Here is a 20,485-nt window from a genome sequence, read left to right as displayed (position 1 = left end):
TATATTTAATGAAGTATTAAATGAGCGAATATGAGCAACAAACATTCATATGTTGCTGATCAAGGTTATTTTAGTTTACTCAAATTAAAACGTTGAAAAAGTTACTGTGCATTAAAATAAAATTAAATGACTAAAAATGATTGGAAAAACTTAACAAAAGGAAAAATGTTGCCTAAAAAATAAACTGAAATAAGATTAAGCACTACAATTATAATTATAAACAAAATCTAAAATAAAAATGTATTAATCTTATATAGCAACATGAAATAATTAAAATAAATTGTAAAATGACATGTACCAAAATTGCTAAAACTTTAAGCAAAATTAACATAACTAAAAATAAAAAATATCTATCAAACTAAAATCAAAACTATAATAACTCTGGTGCTAATGGATAACTAATAGAGATGTAAGAATATTATGGACATCGTGTTATCTCGATAGCAAAATTGTCTCAATTTTATGGTGGTCATATGACTGTGAAACTATAGGTCTTCTGCACCCATCATGGAGAAAGTTAGAAAAATAATAGATATTGTCTTTATTCTATTTTATAAAAGGGATTTTTAGGTCATTTGACCCATTTTACTCACACCTCTGATGAGAGGATCAAGAAAAGAGACGCTTACGGCACGTTTCCAAGTCATTTGAAATATTACAATAAATACCGTACCGTGGACTTTACGACAAGTTATTATCTTACAGAGAGATTTCGATGTTGTTACATCTCTAATAACTAATACTGAATAACTTTATAAACATTACAGTCTTTTCATGAAGGAATCAAAACAGTCTTCAGACAGATATGGCCAAATCATTTGACATTTTGATTCATTCATGTTGAACTTTAAAGGTGATGTAAACATGCTGGAAATTATCTGAAGTGATTTCATTTCATGATGTTTTTTGTGTTGTACAGGTTAAGAATATAAAAGCGGTGGTCACGTGACCATCAGCCTGTAGAATTGTCCAGTGATGTGACGTCTGCTTTTATGTCCTCAGACTCTCGCTGGTCACTGGATATGTGGATTTCTACTGTACTAGACTCTGAACCTATGACATAAGATACACAAGACTAGTTAATTCGATCACTTTAACAGATCCTTACACTATAATATACTCATTTTAATTGTGTGTTTCCTTACCTCACAACTATAATAAAAACAGACCTAGATTTAAGTTCTAATTCAACTTTGCTTGAGGACCTCCAGGTGCTATAACCCAGATTGTTCTGAGATGTCTTTTCAATGAAAAGTTATTACCATGAACTGCATCAACCCACATATATATATATATATATATATATATTATAGAATTATTAATGTCACACACACAAAGAGCGAAATCTGATTTACACAAACATTAATTTTACACAAAAGTCATGATTACTCCGTTACTAAATAGCGGTTCAATATCAAAGATTTTGAAATAATGCTTAGTGTTTAGTTTTTTCATTCTTCTTTTTGAGCAGATAAAGTCTGATTATTTTAATATTTCCAAAATTGCAAAGTTGGATTTATTTAGTTGAATTAAGCATTGATCTTTCCCTGCTATCCTCGCCACCCCATCTAAACAAACCCAAGATAAGAACCCACAGTATAGATTATAAACACAGAATCAGCGAGTGAATACAAGTTAAATGCACAATTGCAACATTTGAACATAGTTTTTTATTTCACATTTGACAGGTCAGATCAGATCACAACAGACGTGAGATGAATCAGTAGCCATTATAGATCAGAGAGTTTTCACAGAGTCTTTTACCTTCAGATAAGACACTTATAGCGTCTGAAGGTTGATGATGACCGTTGCTGTTCGGGTTCTTCTGTACGTGGCTTTCATACAGCAGTGTGGAGCCCACCATGGGATTAACCCACCCGCCCGCAACCGCCACAGACGTGGATGCAGAATCCCAGGGCAGATCCCTGCGTCTCTGTCGACTCAGATCCACATCCAGCCCCGTCCAGCCATGGAAAGCCAGCGTGTTGAGGAAACCCTGCATGGGGTTCAGTATTCCCTTCAGAACAGAGAGAGAGAGTTAGATTTTATATAATCTATAGTTCAGAGGGTCTTGTGTGTTAAACTCACCATGATAAACCAGGTGATGAGAGCGGCGTTACGGATGTTTTTCAGATCGCTGGCTTTAATGTCCGCTTGCATCTCCAGATAAAACAACAAACCTTCATTGATAATGTTGGGCAGCCAGCTAACACGAGAGACGGAGAGGAATATATCATCAGCACATCGTTTCACATCATCTGTACCGTGTGACACTTTAAGAGTCGGAGGAATCGCTCACCAAATGCAGAACACCAGCATTATCTTAAAGAATCTTGTTTTTATCTCAGAGCCAAGACGTCTTTCATTCTCAGTGTAGATGCCCTGCTGACCTTTGAGTAGAGATGTGACTGCACACACACATATATACACACACACACACACAAACATGAACACACACACACATGTGAACACCGACACACACGATTTTAATTGAAAATTCTGCTTGAATTTAGATGTATTGTTGTATAGGAGACCCTTAATGTGTTCTTTAAATACTCTAATGTGTGTTAGCTTGAGATGATGCTTCCTCTGGTTTACTCTTGACTTTAAAGCACTGCTTTAAAGGCTGCAGATGGTTTGCTCTGTTTGCAAGTGTGTGATAGTTTAGTTTTTAAAAAGTTGTGTAGTGTATTCCAGCTTTGAGTCAATAAATAACAACAAGAATAGAATAAGATGCAGTTTGTAATATGGCCTTGCCTTGTTAGACACCTAAAGCCTCCACAGTCTGAAATGACTTATAACAGTCACTCTTCATCACGCTGCTGCACATTCAGTCTGTTTTTACAGGTGTCATATCACTGTACTTCATTTCCTCAGATGCTACAGGTGATGTGTTTAAAAGGAAACATGACAGAAACGTGTCGTGAGAGTTGACACTGACCAGCAGACACAGTTCGGGTGAAGAGCACAGGATTCACACACAGCGCCAGCATCATGGGTGCATACGTGGTGATGTAATGAGGGACGGCGTGCTGAAGACCTTTCTCACAACTACAATGAAAAACACCTTCAGTGTCACGTGATCACAGCTTGGATGAAAGCACTTTTATATCAAAACCGTGTGCTGTGCAGAACATTCCAGCACAACAACACAATACTTGACCTACATTACTCTTAAAGACACAGTGCGCTCAAAAAACAAAGTGTGTGTGTGACTTTACCTCGATATGGAGGGGTAATACAGCATTGCGACGCCCTCCACACACAGCAGCAGAGTCAGACCCCACGTGATCATGTGATACAACACAATAGTGCTAAACCAAGCAAACCACACACACGAGTCAGACACAAAACATCTCATTCAGTTCACACAGATAGTTTTGGGATTTCTTTTTGTGACGGACAAACCTGATGCCGGCTGATCTTTTGACCACCAGAAACACATCCACCGCGTAACAGAACGTCCACCAGAACGACGCGCTGAAGAACAACTGGATCCACATCTGCCGAGTGAATATGACACTTTGATATAAATTTAAAGGCAAGAAATCTGTGTTTACTAATGTAACGAATGAAAGCTGTGACTCACTGAACTTCCAACACAGTAGACCTGCGGCCAGACGCCACTGCTGTTCACTGAGATGTTGTTCACCAGGTTTGGTAAACCCAGCCACATGGACGACCTGACAATGATTCCTACAAAACATTCATTTACGTCACAATCTCACCTTCTACCATCACAGACGGGCTACGAGAGGAATTCACTGTTGTTTAAATCCCAGTTTACATCCAACAAACCTTCTGCATCAAAAACCCGACATGTGTGAATGTTTCTGCTCTTTTTAAATATTCATGTACGTAGTTTGTTTGGTTCGACCTGATTTTGCCAAGTGGTTGATGTCTCCAGGACAACATTCTTATAAATAAAAGCTACACCAAACCAAAACTTACCCCTGAAATCAGAGGGAAACGATACATGAGAAAAACAATAGTAGAAGCACCTAATCCTGCTCAGAAGATTGAATTTAACAGATGGTTAACAGTAAACTTATTTCTGAAGTCTGATTGGTTGATTTAAATGTTGAACATGATGTTTTCACAGAGGATATCAACCACTTGCTTTCACTTTTTACAAGTCTTTCCTTTACATAATTCGTTACATTAATTCATCGAGGCTTAAAGAATGACGTCATCAGACTGTAAACATGTTGTGTGTGTTTACCTGCGCATCCTAACACGTCACACAGGATGATGATGAACACGATGCGGGATGATGCTGCTGCTTTGGGATGCGGATGCGCAGACAGACGTCTCGAGCTCCTGCGCTTCGGCAACAGCTGCAGAACAGAGAAGATGAAACTCAAACTGGAGCTGAAGATGCAGATGGAGTTGAAGAATCCAGACTGAAAAGTGACGACGAACTCTGTGGCGGGGTCACGGTTCGAACAACAGAAAGTCTCGAGCCGTGGAGATGCCATGATGGAGGAGAGAAGAGAAAGAGAGAGAGAGAGAGAGAGAGAGAGAGAGAGGAGGAGAGCGAGTGAAATCACGAGCTCCATCATCATGTGCTTCAGTTTAATCCAGACTGAAGAATGTGCTGCAGGCGCTTTTCTTCTGTACAAACTCTGTGTTTGAAGCCTGTTTGTTTCCTTATGAACACTTTTATCATTTTTAATCAGACTAACTATTATTTTCATTTCTTTCACCAACAACAATTTTGCGCCAAACATGTTCAAATAAGTACTAACGTTAGTCCATCACACATTTGAGATTAAGGTGAGAACTGAGACACACACATAAAACAATAATGTAAATATCTAAATTTATAAAATTAAATAAAGTGAATTGTGTCATTTACGATGAATGAAATTACAGTATTCAAAAATGATATTCTTGATTGTGCCGCGATGTAAATCACCTGTGACCGAATAATATGAGTGTGACGGTGATGCTCAAGACACAGATAACAATCCCAGAACGTTATTCTCTAAAGTTCATTTATGGTTCTCCAGGAAAGTTTTCTTTAAGTTCATTTATGGTTCTCCAGGAAAGTTTTCTTTAAGTTCATTTATGGTTCTCCAGGAAAGTTTTCTTTAAGTTCATTTATGGTTCTCCAGGAAAGTTTTCTTTAAGTTCATTTATGGTTCTCCAGGAAAGTTTTCTTTAAGTTCATTTATGGTTCTACAGGAAAGTTTTCTTTAAGTTCATTTATGGTTCTCCAGGAAAGTTTTCTTTAAGTTCATTTATGGTTCTCCAGGAAAGTTTTCTTTAAGTTCATTTATGGTTCTACAGGAAAGTTTTCTTTAAGTTCATTAATAGTTCTCCAGGAAAGTTTTCTTTAAGTTCATTTATGGTTCTACAGGAAAGTTTTCTTTAAGTTCATTTATGGTTCTCCAGGAAAGTTTTCTTTAAGTTCATTTATAGTTCCCAAAACGTTCTGGGAACCAAAGCTAACGTTAGGGGAACGTTCTGTGTCTGCTGGGGATTTATGACTTACAAAGGAATTATGTGTTAAGACACTCAAATGTTTCCTGATATTGTAAATGTTCATTTTGCCCAGTTTTTTACCTCTCGAGCAGGCGCGTTCCCGCGTGTTCACGTGGAAAAGTGACGTCACGAGCATAGTTTACCCTCCATACAGATATTCTATTCACAGTCAGAGTCTCTCTCCCTCTCATTCTGTCTCTCTCTCTGTTTCTCTCTGTTTCTCTCATTCTCTCTCTCTCTCTCTCTCTCTCTCTCTCTCTCTCTCTGTTTCTCTCATTCAATCTGTTTCTCTCTCTCTCTCTCTCTCATTCTGTCTCTTTGTTTCTCTCATTCTCTCTCTCTCTCTCTCTCTGTTTTTCTCATTCTCTCTCTCTCTCTCTCTCATTCTGTCTCTTTGTTTCTCTCATTCTCTCTCTCTCTCTCTCTCTCTCTCTCTCTCTGTTTTTCTCATTCTCTCTCTCTCTCTGTTTCAATCATTCTGTCTCTTTCTCTCTCTCTCTCTCTCTCTCTCTCTCTCTCTCTCTCTCTCTCTCTCTCTCTCTCTCTCTCTCTTTCTCTCTCTCTCTGTCTCTCTCTCTCTCTCTCTCTCTCTCTCTCTCTGTTTCTCTCATTCTCTCTCTCTGTTTGTCTCATTCTCTCTCTTTCTCTCTCTCTAACACTCTCTCTCTCTCTCTCTCTCTCTCAATCTCTTTCTCTCCAACTCTCTCTCAAATTTGAAATAGCTTTATTGGTATGACAAAAGTACATTTTTGCATTGCCAAAGCATGAATATATATATAAAACTGACTGAACAAACAAACAATATAGAAGAGGAAAACATTAAGAGAAACACAACTAATACAGATCTATAATCACTTTTACTTTTAACTTAATAATTACAATTCAACATATGTACATTCATTAAGGAGATCTTGTGTATATGTAATATACTTTTGTTATATAGATTTATTGAATGTGTCCCTCAGGAGAGAGCAAGAGGCAACACATCTGGCAGTTATATTTGCACAATCAGATCTCTCTCAAGATTCAAGGAAGATATATTGGCATGATTTTATTTTTACATTGCCATAGAACAGAAAAATAAGTATAAATATACAAAATGTGTGTTGAGAATCCTCTGCCCGTGGCTTTTTCACATGTAAGCGTTTTATTTCTCAAACTCTCTTGCTTTTTCGTAAAAGCTGATTTCGAAATTGAGCACATTTTCTTAAGTAAAGTGTAGATGTCAATACAATAAGCTGTACAATCATAATTACATTGCTATAGCGCTGTGAAGCCACACGATGGTGCTGTTAAACCAGCACAACAATCTACTTCAGTGAACTTAAAGGGACACATTTCTCTATTGGACAGAGAAAGATATTTGGAAGTATGCTTGTAACCAAATGGTTATTGGACACCACTGACTACAATAGTAGTAAAAATGATAATGGTAGTCAAAAGTGCCGCAGAACTGTTTGCTTTCCTACATTCTTCAAAATATCTTCTTTTGTGTTCATCAGAAAGTGACATTTCTAAAGCAATTTTTCCTACTATGGTAGTCAATGGAGGTCAAGAAGTGTTTGTTAACAAGCATTCTTCAAAGACAACTTGAGGGTAAATAAATGAAGACAGAATGATCATTTTTGGGTGAACTGTTCCTTTAAGTCACACTTGGTGGTCACAAGAGGTTTAGAAATGACACCAAATGAAACGGCTCAAGTTCATTCGTTCTGGCGCTATAAAAATGTGAAAATGAATTTTCCAGAATCAGGGTCACGGGATTCAACATATTCAAACACTGTGGATCACATGAATGTAAAAACACAGTAAACAGCGTTGTTTACTTTAGTGCTGATACAGGTCACACAACCTTCAGTCAGAATATCAGAATGTAAAGCCACGACATGCTGTTTTCTATCAGAGGTCAGAAAGATGAATGTGACGCCGTCTGCTGTTCTCATTAACTGGATCTAAACCCGTCACTGGTTTATGATTCAGACTCCAGGAAAACTAATAAATTACTGCTCGCTGGAAAACCATCTGTGACCCGTGTAATAGAGGAGAGAGAGCGTCACGACACACCTGGTCAAGAAATACTTTATGATAACAATCAATCATGATGGTGATGGTCTGAGGAATGTGTGAGAGCATCATTAAGATGAAGATGAATGTCAAGAAAAGGCACATGACAGTTTTGTTTCTTTCTTCATATATTCATGTGTTTATAAAATACTATATAAAAATCAGAGTTAATTACATTTGTATGATCTCCTCACAACATGTTTTATAAATTAAACTTCTCTTGATTTCATCCGCGAGTGATAAAAAAATGCGTATAGCCAAGAGTCTGGTGTAGATGTGGACCAGAGCGATGCGGCAACATTCTGTCCATGTGTTCTGGTCCTTTATCACGCTGAACCCATCAAATGAAGGCTGTGTCTCCACGCTGAGGATCTGGATTCTGATCTTGAGTCCTGCTTCATGACCCCCACGGGATGAAGCTGAGAGCCAATAGAAACGACACCAGAACCACAAGAACCTTCTGCAGCCACAGACACGCGTCCAGCTTCTGCTCCAGACGAGAGGTTGTGGCCATGACACGGAGCAGCTGCGGACACACACATCAACTCGGTCAAAGCTCAAACCATCACCTTTTTCATCTTGTCGAAACATCATTTCATGCAAAGAGACTAATAAATGTGGATTCATTCTTTATCATCAGCACTTGGAGTGTTTTTTAGCTTTGATAAAACAAGCAACAAATGAATGCGCTGTGGTGAAGGTGTGGAAGAACTTTATCGACCCCGTTTGCCACTTTTGTTCAAAACCGTTGCTTCCGTTCATTGGGAAAATGTATTTTTAAGATGAGTTATGTTTTAATGCTTCTAAATCATAAGGAACATTAATGTTATGGATACTTTTAATGTTAGCTAATCCAGACGTTACTTCCGTTTGGCAAGCCAAATTAGCTTTAAATCATTCACAGGATATGGATTTTTGATATCAACAATTACATTTTTGTTATTAAAAATCATAATTCTTGAAATCAAGAATTGAATTTCTAGTAGCAACAATTACAATTTTTGATATCAGTAATTACATTTTCACTAATAAAAATGTGAATTCTTGATATCAACACTGACGTCATCACTTACAGAAATGTGTATTCTTGATATCAAAAAAATAATTTCAACTAATAAAAAACTTAATACTTTGTAATGCAATCTGTAATTGCATTTTTACTAGTTAAATATCACAATAGGCTGCCATTCAAATTCAATTTCAGACATCAATAATGCATTTCTTACATGTTAAATCTTATTTCAGATATCAGAAATCCAATTCTAACTAGTAAAAAACAAAAATTTCAATATCACAAATTCATATCCTGAGAATGATAAAAGCTAATTCGGCTGTCCATACTTCTGCAATTGTGGTAGGAAATGTCCCACTTCAGAGGCGTCTGGAATGCAGTTTTAAAACTGGGTGATGACATTACCAATGTTAAAGTTACTTCACCCAAAAATGAAAACTGTCATCATTTTCTCTCCTTCAAGTTGTTCCAAATGTGTATACATTTCTTGGTTCTGATGAACACAGAGAAAGATATTTGGAAGAATGCTTATTACCATACAGATTTTGCCCCCCGTTGACTCCCATAGTTGGAAAAATTACTCGATCATTTTCTTTGTTCCGTAAGAAGACATTTTGAAGAATGTAAGACAGCAAACAGATCTTCAGCACGTTTGACCACCACTATGGGAGTCAATGGGGTTGTTCATTCTTCCAAATATCTCTCTTTGTTTTCATCCGAACAAAGACATTTATACAGACTTGAAACAACTGGAGGTGATGAAATGATGACTGAATTTTCATTTTTAGGTGAACTGTCCCTTTAATTATTTTGTGATGTCATCGCGGCCACAGTTTCACACTGATTCAGGTTTAATAATGACTAAGATCAAGTGATGATTCTGCCAGAATCTCACCGTCGTCTGCAGATCGTGATGCTCATTGGCGGGTGTGACCAACGAGTTCTCAAATGAGTTACAGAGTAAAGACTTTGGAGTCTCTAGGACGTGACAGCGTAACCTGCAGGAGACATGAGAACGTGTTTTAACTGCATGTTTCAGAAGTAATCTCCTCTTGATCGAAGCTCATAGTGAGATCATCACCTGTGCTCCATCACTTTGCTTTTGGGAACTTCTTTCCAGAACTGAGCCAGATCATGAAGAGCAGATCCAGTGTTTGCGTCCATCTCAGCAGCCATGACCAGAAAGCGGTCCTGCGGCGACGCCTGGAACCCTGAGAGACAAACATCCACACAGTCCAGAGTCACGTGGTCAGACATGTTTAAATGTGTCGTGTAATGAAGGAGAGATGAGAGCAGGTTGAGAAGGACCGAGATGATGTTGTGGTCTTTTTTACCTCCATGAAGTGACACCACAATATCCACACTTGCTCCGGGTTCACAGCTGCTGTTGCTGGGTTTGACGCGGTATTTCTCCGGAGCCGTCGTCCGCACCTGCGTACAGGAGATTTAGTCAGAGCGGTTCTGATAGCAAACACACTTGAGCTGATTCGTGACATGGATTGTTTAGGTCCTCAGACGTGAACAGAGAAGTCTCACCTTGAAGGCCACGTGGTTTTTGGTGACGTTGTTGAGGACGATGGAACATTTCTTCTCGGTTTCTTTAGCACCAAAGCTGAGCTCTTCTGCTGGACTGAGACACAGAACAGATGGTCACACACATTTATCACAGTCACACCTACACATTTCATCCGTGAGATAATATTCGACGTAACTTTAAAGCATGTCGGTGGAAGAGAAAGTACAAATGATAGATATTCACGTTCGTGTAACCGTATAAAAATAAACACGATAAATATTGACATATCTTTGCTTAAATAATGCAAATTATTGAATAAATCATGAATCTGTCACATGTCTGCATGAAGAACTTTTTCTTAGCTGTAAAACTAGAAAAATATTCACTCAAAAAATTGATTTGTTGAATTTACTCTAAAAATCTGCGTCAAGTGGTTCCACGCAACAATATGATTTAATTTGAACAAATAACACTTAAGTTGTGTGAACAAAATAAATTTAAGTAGTGTTGACAAAACTTTTTTGAGTAAATCCAAACCATTCTGATCGTGCCGGTAATTTTAAGTTAATTAAACTCAATCTTTATCCTTCTCGATGTTACTTTTTGTTGTAGTACATAAATTATAAGTAAGGGATAATCCACGGCTAAGCGTGTAATAAAAGGATTTTAAAGCTTGACGTGGCGGCGAAGAACCAACCGACTTAAAGTGCCTAAAACCCTGTAGCTATTATAAAATGCACTGTAACCCACTGCTTCGCGGGGCTTATTGCTTTTATAAAACGGTTATTCCATATGCTCAGGAGGGTTTCATAAAATAACGTCCATAAAATGATATTTAGGCTATATGGTGCGGTCAGCCGTTACATATCGCAGTATTTTATAACGGCTTAGAACTCCGTTGAGCCAATCAGAATCAAGGGCCAGAACTGACCATTTATAAAATCCTGTAATGTACAGCTAGCTGTGGATTCACCAGTTTATACCATGGATATTTGAAAAATTAAAGTTTTTATTGATGTTAGTGTCATTTTAGATCAAGCAGTTAAAAATGACGGTTATATTGTCAGTTTATTTTAAATGTAATCACACTGACTGGAGCTAGCTGTGTTAAAGGCTTTTAATGCATACCTTCCAGCCAATCAGAATCCAGTATTTAAACAGACCATGGTATATATCAACTTACTGCATGTAAGTCAAAACGCAATGAGCAAATCAGATGAGAGGCATCTCAGTACTGGCATTAGCACAGTTAAAGCTCATTGAATGATGCAATAGACCTCATGAGCGCGCATGAACCTTTTGCAGCACATGTACCACTCAACCCTAAAACTCACAAATACAACAAACTCTTTTAAACCTCAAAGAAATAACTGCCTAAATGCAGTCTTACGCAAAGCATGCTGGGAACTAAAAATCCGGCTCAACCAGTCGTGTTGAATTAACTAGTTTATATGAAGTAAACTCAAAGATAGGTCCAATATTATAGGGTTTTGTGTTTTATACTGAACAATGTTAAATTAAGTAAAGCTGACAGAATTTACGTTAATTCAGTTACTGGCATTCTTTATGTACTATGAACAATGATGGGTTAAGTAAACTAACAGCAGCGACAGTTCATTTTTTTGAGTGTACGTGGCATCAGTCAGCACATTTCATGAATGTTCATGAATCACATGATCTGAATGAAGACGAGAGGCAGAGAGCAAGAGTACTGGTTTAACTGTAATATATCTGCTGTTAATCCACTCCTGATGGGATTAAACACCTCTCCGTCGTTTATGTCGCTATCAAGTAGAAAGACTCATGTCATTTCTTCAAACACTCATGTGATTTCATGTAAATCTGTGGTCATAACATCTAAACACGTGAACACAAATTATTGAACAGAAACTTGTTCATAAGTGAAATGGGTTACCGTTCATATGACAAGAGATTGTGAAATCATTCCTGTTAATATCCACTGAAATGGCGTCAGATCAGTTCAGATAGTGATTGTGCCCTTTAACACACATCATCATATCAAATCTTTCATCACGTCTTGTGTCCTTTAGCTCAGGACAGTGTGAGGACTGATGTTTAAATCACACGTCTGCTTTAAACACGAGGAGCACATCATGTTGGTTTTTCATGTTGGATGCAGTAGATTTACCCGATGTGCAGTAAGGTGCCTTTGAAAGTGGTTGTAGGTTTTCTAACGCCTCGGAGTCGACCGGCTCCTTCACTTCTGTCAAGATCATCCGACCTCTGACTGTCCTCTTGAAAGTTCACCTGAAAAACATCAAATATAAAACAATCGTTTATCATCCATCAATAAGTTACAGGTCTGCGAGCGTTACGTCACGCTAAACACGTGTGTCACAGATGTGGTGATGTCATAGTTTAAACAGAGCTGCGACATAAAGACAGAACTGAAGGACCCTGTGAAGGTTCAGTGTGATCCCAACACATGCACACACAACACGGACTCCATTCACACCTAAACCAAAAGATGTACATTTCACACATCACTCCAACCATTCCAGGATACACACACACACACACGCGTGCACGCACACACTCACGCCTGAGCTCAGGAGGCTGAAAACAATCACTTCTGTTCCACTGCAGAAGCGAAACTTCAGAGTCGCCGAGACCAAACAGAAATGATGTTAAGAAAGTCAGGAGGAGGCTTGTGTAACAGGTCAAAGGTCATCATGTAAAGCGTGTGCGACACTACTGGTAACACGTTAACAGAAGCAGCGTTCATGAGAGAGATACGACAGAATGAAAGACACCATTGAGTTTGTAATGTTGTGGACTTTATTCAGCGTCAGATTAAAGTGAAATGTCAAGATCATAGAACAGAAAAGTGCAGCAAACTTGAAATGAAGATTACAAATCAAACATCAAATTACAAACCATTGAATAAACGGTCAAGTGCTTAAACATACTCGTGCTTTCTACATCAAATGAAATGTTTCAGTTATCACATCATTAGTGATTAATCAGGAAATTAACTTTGATTTTCCATTAAATAAGAACAGTTTGAACAAACACAGTATGAATGATCACAATAAAATGATTATTAAAATTCTCTAACTATGAGAACTAAGAGTGAGGTTTATAATATTTGCGATGCGATTTAACACACAGTCAGTGTTATTTTGGAGTGTTAGTGTAAAATATCATGTGATTACTTCAAGAGGAACGACAGACATCAGCTTCTCGTAAAGCTTCAGAATAATAAGAACAAAGACATCAGTGTAATACCACAAAACCATCTGCTAACACAACTTCTTCATTTTGGTTTAGACGGTCGCATTAAATCATCCAGACCACAGATCAGCATGTTTAAAGACAAATCACTATTCAACTTGATATCAAAAGCACTTCATGAAACTAATCATTGGCTTCACATCACACGTCTGAATGAGAACCAGCTCTCAGATCACACAACTACAAATGAAATGCTTGAAATACAATCATCACTAAAAGAAACACATGAACATTTGTCACATGAGACGTCATTAAAAACAGGTAATAAACCCAATAAAACATGACAGGTTGTTATCTATGTGATGAAGATCTGATGAAACGTACTGCTGGTGGAAATGTGCCGGCCGCAGATGAGATGCTGAAGACACTCGAGGGCGCAGAAACATCAAACATTGTGTTACCAGGCCTTGTGTCAAGACAGACAGAGAACGCACATCAGCTTCAAACATTTCACATGATCATCATGATCTAAAGTAAGCTGACTGAAGGTGTCAATCATCTGAACCTGTCAGCAGAGACCGCGTGATGTGCGGCACATGACGTCTGTTTACATTTCTGAGAGATCTGAACGCTGACATTCAGCTTCAGAAAATAAGAAATGAAAACATGCAGTTAAAATACCTCACGGTGAGCGCGTTTTGCAGATGCTTTCAAGCTACACATTTCATCGGTTTGGTTTCCGTGAGAATCAGACTCCTGACTAACACAACGCTCTACCAACAGATATGTGTAACAGGTGTTTTCTGGATGAATGAACAAAGTCTAGGGCTGTCAAACAATTCATCGCATCCAGAATAAAAGTTTGTGTTTACAATATATATGTCTGTGTACTGTGCATATTCATTTTGTATTTATGAACACATACACATAAATGCATATATTTAATAAAAATATAGCAATTAATAAACTTTTATTTTGAATTTTAATTATTGGTAAATATAAATTACTACATTTAAAATGTTCTAAATATATAGACAAGTATGTGTATGTTTTGTCTTTATAAATAAAAAATGTATATGCATATATTATGTAAACACAAACCTTCATTCTGGATGTGATTACTCGTTTGACGGCCCTAGAACAAACACTAAGGCCAGCAAAAGTAGAAAAGCAGGAAGTTATGAATGCACAGCGGAACAAACAAAGACTGAGACAAAAGAGAGCTAGTCAAAGAAGAAGTCTAGTAACGAGACTGAAGGGTCAAGTGCATCGCAGCCATTTCGTTTTGCATGCATGGAGCTTCACATCAGCAGATGAGATCACATGACTAACCTGCGACATCAAAGCACACACCGTGGATTACAGCACAATGACCTTTGACCTTGATGATCGTATCCTGATTTAATCTTCAGCAAGAAGACTGTAACTGTGAACCGACGGCTGATAAACATCACATGCTGTTACCGCGGTAAAATCATCTTGCTGTTAATGCAGCAGGCTTTGATTATACAGAGAGCAGAAAATCAAGAAGAATATCGATTTAAAAGCTTTTAGAGATGCATTAGTAACATTCAAAAGAACAAGAAATATAAAATAATGAGCCGGAAATTAAATCTCTCATTTGTACATCAGTAATATTTCATCCACAAACTATTAGGGGTGTAACGGTGCGTGTATTCGTGCCGAACCTTCACAGGGAAATTCTAAAAGAAGTCCTCATTCCTATGCCCTACTCCCTTTGAAGGAAAGAGACTTTGGAGTTTTGACTTTGGAGTGAACAGGGCCATTGTGTAGACGTTTGGAATGCACTTGGCAAAATATGCAAACAGTTAGGTTTTATTCTTAAGTTATGCCATTAAAACAGTGACATCTGCTGACGGACACAATGCTTCGTTGTCACAGGAACATAACAACTTAAGATAATGAGGAAATGACGTTGCTTCCTTTGCCAAGTGCATTCCAAACGTCTACATAATGGCCCTGTTCACTCCAAAGTCAAAACTCCAAGGGCTCTGCCCTTCAAAGGGAGTAGGGCATAGGAATGATGACTATATTTGGAATGTTGCACGTGACAGTGTAATATGAATACACGTTCCGTTACACTCCTAATAAATATGAATGTAAAACAAAGGTCATAAAATATGCAGATTCGCTTTAAACACCCTTCAGGCCGAGAGCATTTTAAAAGGTTATAAATACACAAATGAATAACATAAAATAAGAATTATATTACTAACAGTTTGTTTTCTGAATTGATGATGCTAAACCGAATACCCATGTCCTAAAACCTTTCCAAACGCTCTGTCTTTGTGCAGATTGTGTTGTGACAGACGTGTGTAACGGAGGGGTTTGATGTGAATGTGATATACTGCACCTTCTTGGGTTTGATGTTCTGATCAGAACTGAAGCTGGACTCCAGGGTCTCTTTAGACTCAGATTCAATGTCCTTGACGTCACTTTCATCCTCACTGATCACCGGACCGTTCTCACAGATGGGCGACTGGAAATCATCATCAGGCAGAGGAGGATAGCTGTATTTGAACTGGTCCTGTCACGACACATCATGTGAAAACGGTCAATGTGAGTATATGTCGTCATCAAAAACTGAGAAATGCTTGATACCTATTTCTTTCTTCATGTTTGTATAACGAGATGGTAGTTTGTGTCAGCTGCTGAACGTTTGGTGTCATGAGAAATCTAGTACGTAAACTCTTGCATACCGTCCCGCCCATGTGCGGTAGAAGGTGTTCAGGGTCAATAAACGTCTGGATGTCACTCTTGGAGACAAACCGGAGTTTACCGATGGCTTCAGGACCCAGCCATGTCTTCACAATCTTCCAGGCAGCTGTCGCACAAAACACAAGATTCATTTCAGTATGAGGACACGTGACCACAGCAGGTGAACTGAGAATGTGTTTTGATTTTGAAGATTTTTTTTGTTTCATGGAGATTTCGTCTGCTCATGTTTCGCTCTCATCTGCCGTTTGTCGCGTGTTCATTTTGGACTCGTCAGATGAATGAATAACTCACCGTTCATGATCCACGGCATCTCATACATGATCATTTTGGCTGTGATAAAGAAACACACGAGCTGGTTAAACACAGCAGATGAACTGAAGCAGTTGATGTCATCTCATATCAACCTCATATACTCACAAAGAAACTTTGGATAGTAGACTTTGAAGCAGCTAATGATGTACTTGACAAAGTCCATGTCCTAGAGAAGAAAATGTGAATGAGAGTCACACACTTCATAAAGACTGAAACACTTCATGATTCAGTTGTGTTCACTGAACGTTCCAATGACCTTCAGCTCAGTTTCTGTTTGTGCTTCACATTAAATCCTGAGAGCCACTACTGAGAAATTTCACAACATTGACTTTTCGACCAGAAGACAATAACAGTCCAGATGTCACAGGGTTCTTTCTTTGTATAGAATATTTATTTTAAAACAGTGCCACATTGTCACTGGAAAAAATGTTAAGAGGTGCAAACAGCCAATGCGTCCGAACCAAATTCACAAAAGTGGACAGATGGTGACCCCACAATGGGTCAGAGGGACGTTCAGATCCTTTGTCAAATTTCACAACTTTCTCCAAATTATTCTTTGAGGTTTACCGGTTCAAACTTGACCAGATTACCGCTAATCACACGCACGCACACGCACACACGAGATAAATCACGTACAGAAGAACACGGCAGTTGATTTACACAAGTCACGTAGATCAGAAAACAGTTCAGTTTAGGAGAGCTATAATAAACAGCCAAAATACCTCAACGATAACACGCTCTTAAATTATAAACACACAAGAGCATTTCACTTCAGATCATCTGCCGACAGATGAAACTAAAGAACGCTTTAATCCCTTCACAGAAAACTGGTTTAACATGTCCGCTGCAGAAACACCAGACGGGAAGATAAACGGTTAGATGGGAACATTTCTGGGATTAGTGGAGCGAGTTGGATTGACCTAATCTGTGGAGAAGTGAATGGCGTCTGTCTCACTGGATCTTCAGCGGCTAGAATGACCTTAAAGGGCTAGTTCACTCGAAAATAAACATTCTGTCATCATTTACTCATAAAATATTGTATTTTATTCTTCTGTTGAATCAAAGTGAGATATTTTGAGGAGTTTAGGAACACAATCAGTTCTGGGCTGCCTGTACTACCATGTAATTGTATTATGGTAGTCAATGATGTCACAGAATTGAAAATCACTAGCGTTTTTCCAAATATCTCTCTTTGTGTTTACAGAACAAAAACATTTACACAGGTATGATATGACATGAGGCTGAGTGAATGACAGAATTTTCATTTTGGGATGAACTGTCACTTTAATGTGAATGTCATAACTTTAATAACCGTCGAAAACAAATCTGTCTTTCATGTGTTTCATGTGAACACGCTTGTGTGGCCTTCAACAGGAAAACAGCATATTTATTCTTTTTCAATCAGGTCCATCAAAATGGCATCATTTGTATAATTCTTTTAACTCAAGTTTCAAGTCAGTTAATTGATTTTTTCGTATTTGGAAACATTATGGACACAAAACCAAAAGACGAGTTGTTTCATATTTAAAACGCTGTGTTCTGGTTGGATGATAGTCACAGAGCTGCGAGAGCACATCCGCTAAATACAATAATAATGTCACGTCATGTTGTTGTTTATTAACCTAAACAAACAATAGCAGGACCGGTCAAGAGCATTCACAGAAGATTCTGGAGCGTTATACCGGACGCTGTGCCATGAGCATCACTTCACAACTGGTGCATGTTGAGTTTAATGAACATACTTACGATGTTGCTGATGCCAGACTCAGACATGTCAAACACCACAGTCAGTGGCATTCCAGGCTCACGTCTGGCGTAACGCTCCAACCAGAACGCCACATATCTCTTCTTATCCTGTAATGTCTTTGCATCCCTGACATGAAGCTTCACTCTGAACCAGACTAAAGTCAAAACACACACACAATATTCATGAGCTGAAGGAAAATCTGTTCAACTATATGTGATCCCTGATATTTTGCTCATCTGTGACTGATCGTAATGTTTGACTGTCATGTAGTCAACACTACACTGACTGTGAGGATAATGTGAAACTTTTTAAATGACATTTCTACAGATTCCTGCGGGAGCACATTCAGTGTCTGTTTATGGTTTAGCACACAAAGGAATGTTTTTTTAACAGCTAGAGTCGTGACATGAAAGAGGAGAATTTTACAGAGTTTGTTTCCTTCTTTGTCGTAGCCGTGCAGGTAGACGGCACCGGTCTCAAACATCCACGGGGGAATACTGTTCTCTGTGAGGTCTGGAGGAAGAAAAAGCAGAAAAATTCCATTCATTCATCACATTTTTCCACATTGTTCACAACCGGTTCTATCTGTATCTCATGATTTATTTACAAAGCCAAAGCCAAAGTCAGCAGAGTTCAGTTTGTGAGAGACATAAAGTTGTTTTGTTGATCTACCGCGACACAAACAAGCTTGAAATGGTTTGAATTGAAACATTTGAAGATATAGATTACAGACAAGTGAAGTTTTGTCTCTGAAGCTGAGTGAATACATTTCCTTTAACAGCAGAATGAAGCATATAGACTGAAGGCAATAAAACACATGATGCACATGAACCCCTGATTGAGGGAAGAAGTGGATAATACTTAAAGAATAAGAGTAAACCAGTATTACAGGATTGACTGACCATGTCTGTGTGCTTCCAAAACTAGTATGCACTCATAACTAAATAATACAAATTCCCTGTTCACTTTTACAATATTGAAAAATCATTCTGAAAAATTCTCTTATGTTCCTCGGAGTCACATGAGCACATGCTGACAGATCTTTTTCAAGATCTCTTATGCAGAAAATAACTGCAAAATTTGCTAAATTGACTTTAAAAAACATCATCACAATGCAAAAATGGTTCTTGTTCTTGAAAATCCCTTTTCTTTAAGCAAAAACATGATTACTTTTTATTTTTCACATTTTGAGGGGAAATGTGTGCTAGATGTGTTTCTGTCTGTCTGTCTGTCTGTTTGTCTGTCTGTCTGTCTGTCTGTCTGTCTGTCTGAGCCAATAACAAGTCAACACGCATGTGAGCAACTTCCTCGTTTACTGTGAAGTCCCACAAGCCTTAAAACATCACACATGCACACACACATTCATATTCACGTATGTCCATGCATGCACACACAAATATACACAAAAAACACACAAACACACCATTGAGGTTGAACTCTTTTCTCCACCGAAAGCTCTCATCGATCATTTTTACGGCGTCCTCCACCACAAAGTGTCTCCAGGTGAGGTAGCCCCCCACCAGACTGTCATCTCGGAAGAGTTTCTCCACGTCTCTGGAGTCATAGTGATCTGAAGAAGACTCTCCTGAGAGAGAGAGAGAGAGGAGAGAGAGAGAGAGAGAGAGTGTGTATGTGTTTTCATCAGCAGTACATCAATCAATGTGTTCTTTGTACTCAGATAGAATTCAGTGAAGTGATCAGCACACACCAAACAAATATCAAGCAAACTTTAACTGTAATTGTAAATTAATGAGTAAAACTATTTTGAGTTATTAACTGAAAAACTAAATTTTAAATCAGATAGAGAAAAAGGGAGATGGAAGACCAACTTTTTTAAACATTTTTTTAAATCTTTCAACTTGTATGCGAGTTATAACATAACAAGATTCTCATTAAAAACAAAGTTCGGTCAAATTCTCCGTAGGTTGAATCAAACAGCTGTGGTGTCAAACATTATACAGATGTTTTTATAATGCATAACTATCTTCACACGTCTTAAACGTCACTGTAAATAATATTTAACGACGATCAAAGATGATCTTGCTAAAAAAAGATCAACACGTTTTGTAAACATGAACAGTGTTGTTGTGAATAATGACACTTGTGAACTTAGCGAACTGCTAACGTTAACTCACCTTCAACAAACTCGCTTTTAAACCTCTGTCGCGTTTCTTCAATCTTACTTTCGATGTCCTTTTGGAGACAGAATGAGAGCTGTTTAAAATCTATTTGTGATGTGAACATAACTCGTTGTGTTTATTAATTTAAGCTGTTTGATTACCTGCTCTGATTCTGCCTGCCCCGCGTCCGCCATGATAGTCCTCACTGACTGACAGCACTAGTAGTTGCAGAATCTTCTGCGGGATCGACCGCAGGCTCGAGGAAACTGCACGCGCTGATGACGCCATGACGG

General features: G+C 38.2%; 2 protein-coding genes across 2 annotated transcripts; both read right to left on the bottom strand.

The window, feature by feature from the left end:
- Nucleotides 1-402: 402 nt before the first annotated feature.
- Nucleotides 403-4,478, bottom strand: gpr143 (G protein-coupled receptor 143). Its single transcript, XM_056754632.1, has 9 exons — nt 4,223-4,478; nt 3,590-3,696; nt 3,409-3,503; nt 3,222-3,314; nt 2,942-3,051; nt 2,300-2,408; nt 2,089-2,206; nt 1,765-2,017; nt 403-1,053 (listed from the first exon to the last, which is right to left on the bottom strand). Exons 1-9 carry the CDS (start codon nt 4,476-4,478, stop codon nt 953-955), a joined length of 1,242 nt encoding a protein of 413 aa, XP_056610610.1. The 3' UTR covers nt 403-952.
- Nucleotides 4,479-6,518: 2,040 nt separating this feature from the next.
- On the bottom strand, nt 6,519-20,435 carry mospd2 (motile sperm domain containing 2). Its single transcript, XM_056754625.1, has 15 exons — nt 20,354-20,435; nt 20,208-20,265; nt 19,496-19,657; nt 18,499-18,585; nt 18,072-18,226; nt 16,431-16,491; nt 16,305-16,343; nt 15,995-16,119; nt 15,649-15,822; nt 12,229-12,347; nt 10,100-10,193; nt 9,898-9,994; nt 9,645-9,774; nt 9,459-9,561; nt 6,519-8,077 (listed from the first exon to the last, which is right to left on the bottom strand). The coding sequence occupies exons 1-15, from the start codon at nt 20,384-20,386 to the stop codon at nt 7,949-7,951; spliced, it is 1,566 nt and encodes a 521-aa protein (XP_056610603.1). The 5' UTR covers nt 20,387-20,435; the 3' UTR covers nt 6,519-7,948.
- Between the last annotated feature and the right edge of the window lie 50 nt (nt 20,436-20,485).

Source organism: Triplophysa dalaica, chromosome 8 (genome assembly GCF_015846415.1).
Source record: "Triplophysa dalaica isolate WHDGS20190420 chromosome 8, ASM1584641v1, whole genome shotgun sequence".
Classification (NCBI taxonomy): Eukaryota; Metazoa; Chordata; class Actinopteri; order Cypriniformes; family Nemacheilidae; genus Triplophysa; species Triplophysa dalaica.
The sequence above is the reverse complement of the archived record's forward strand: the minus strand, read 5'-3'. Positions and strand labels throughout refer to the sequence as shown.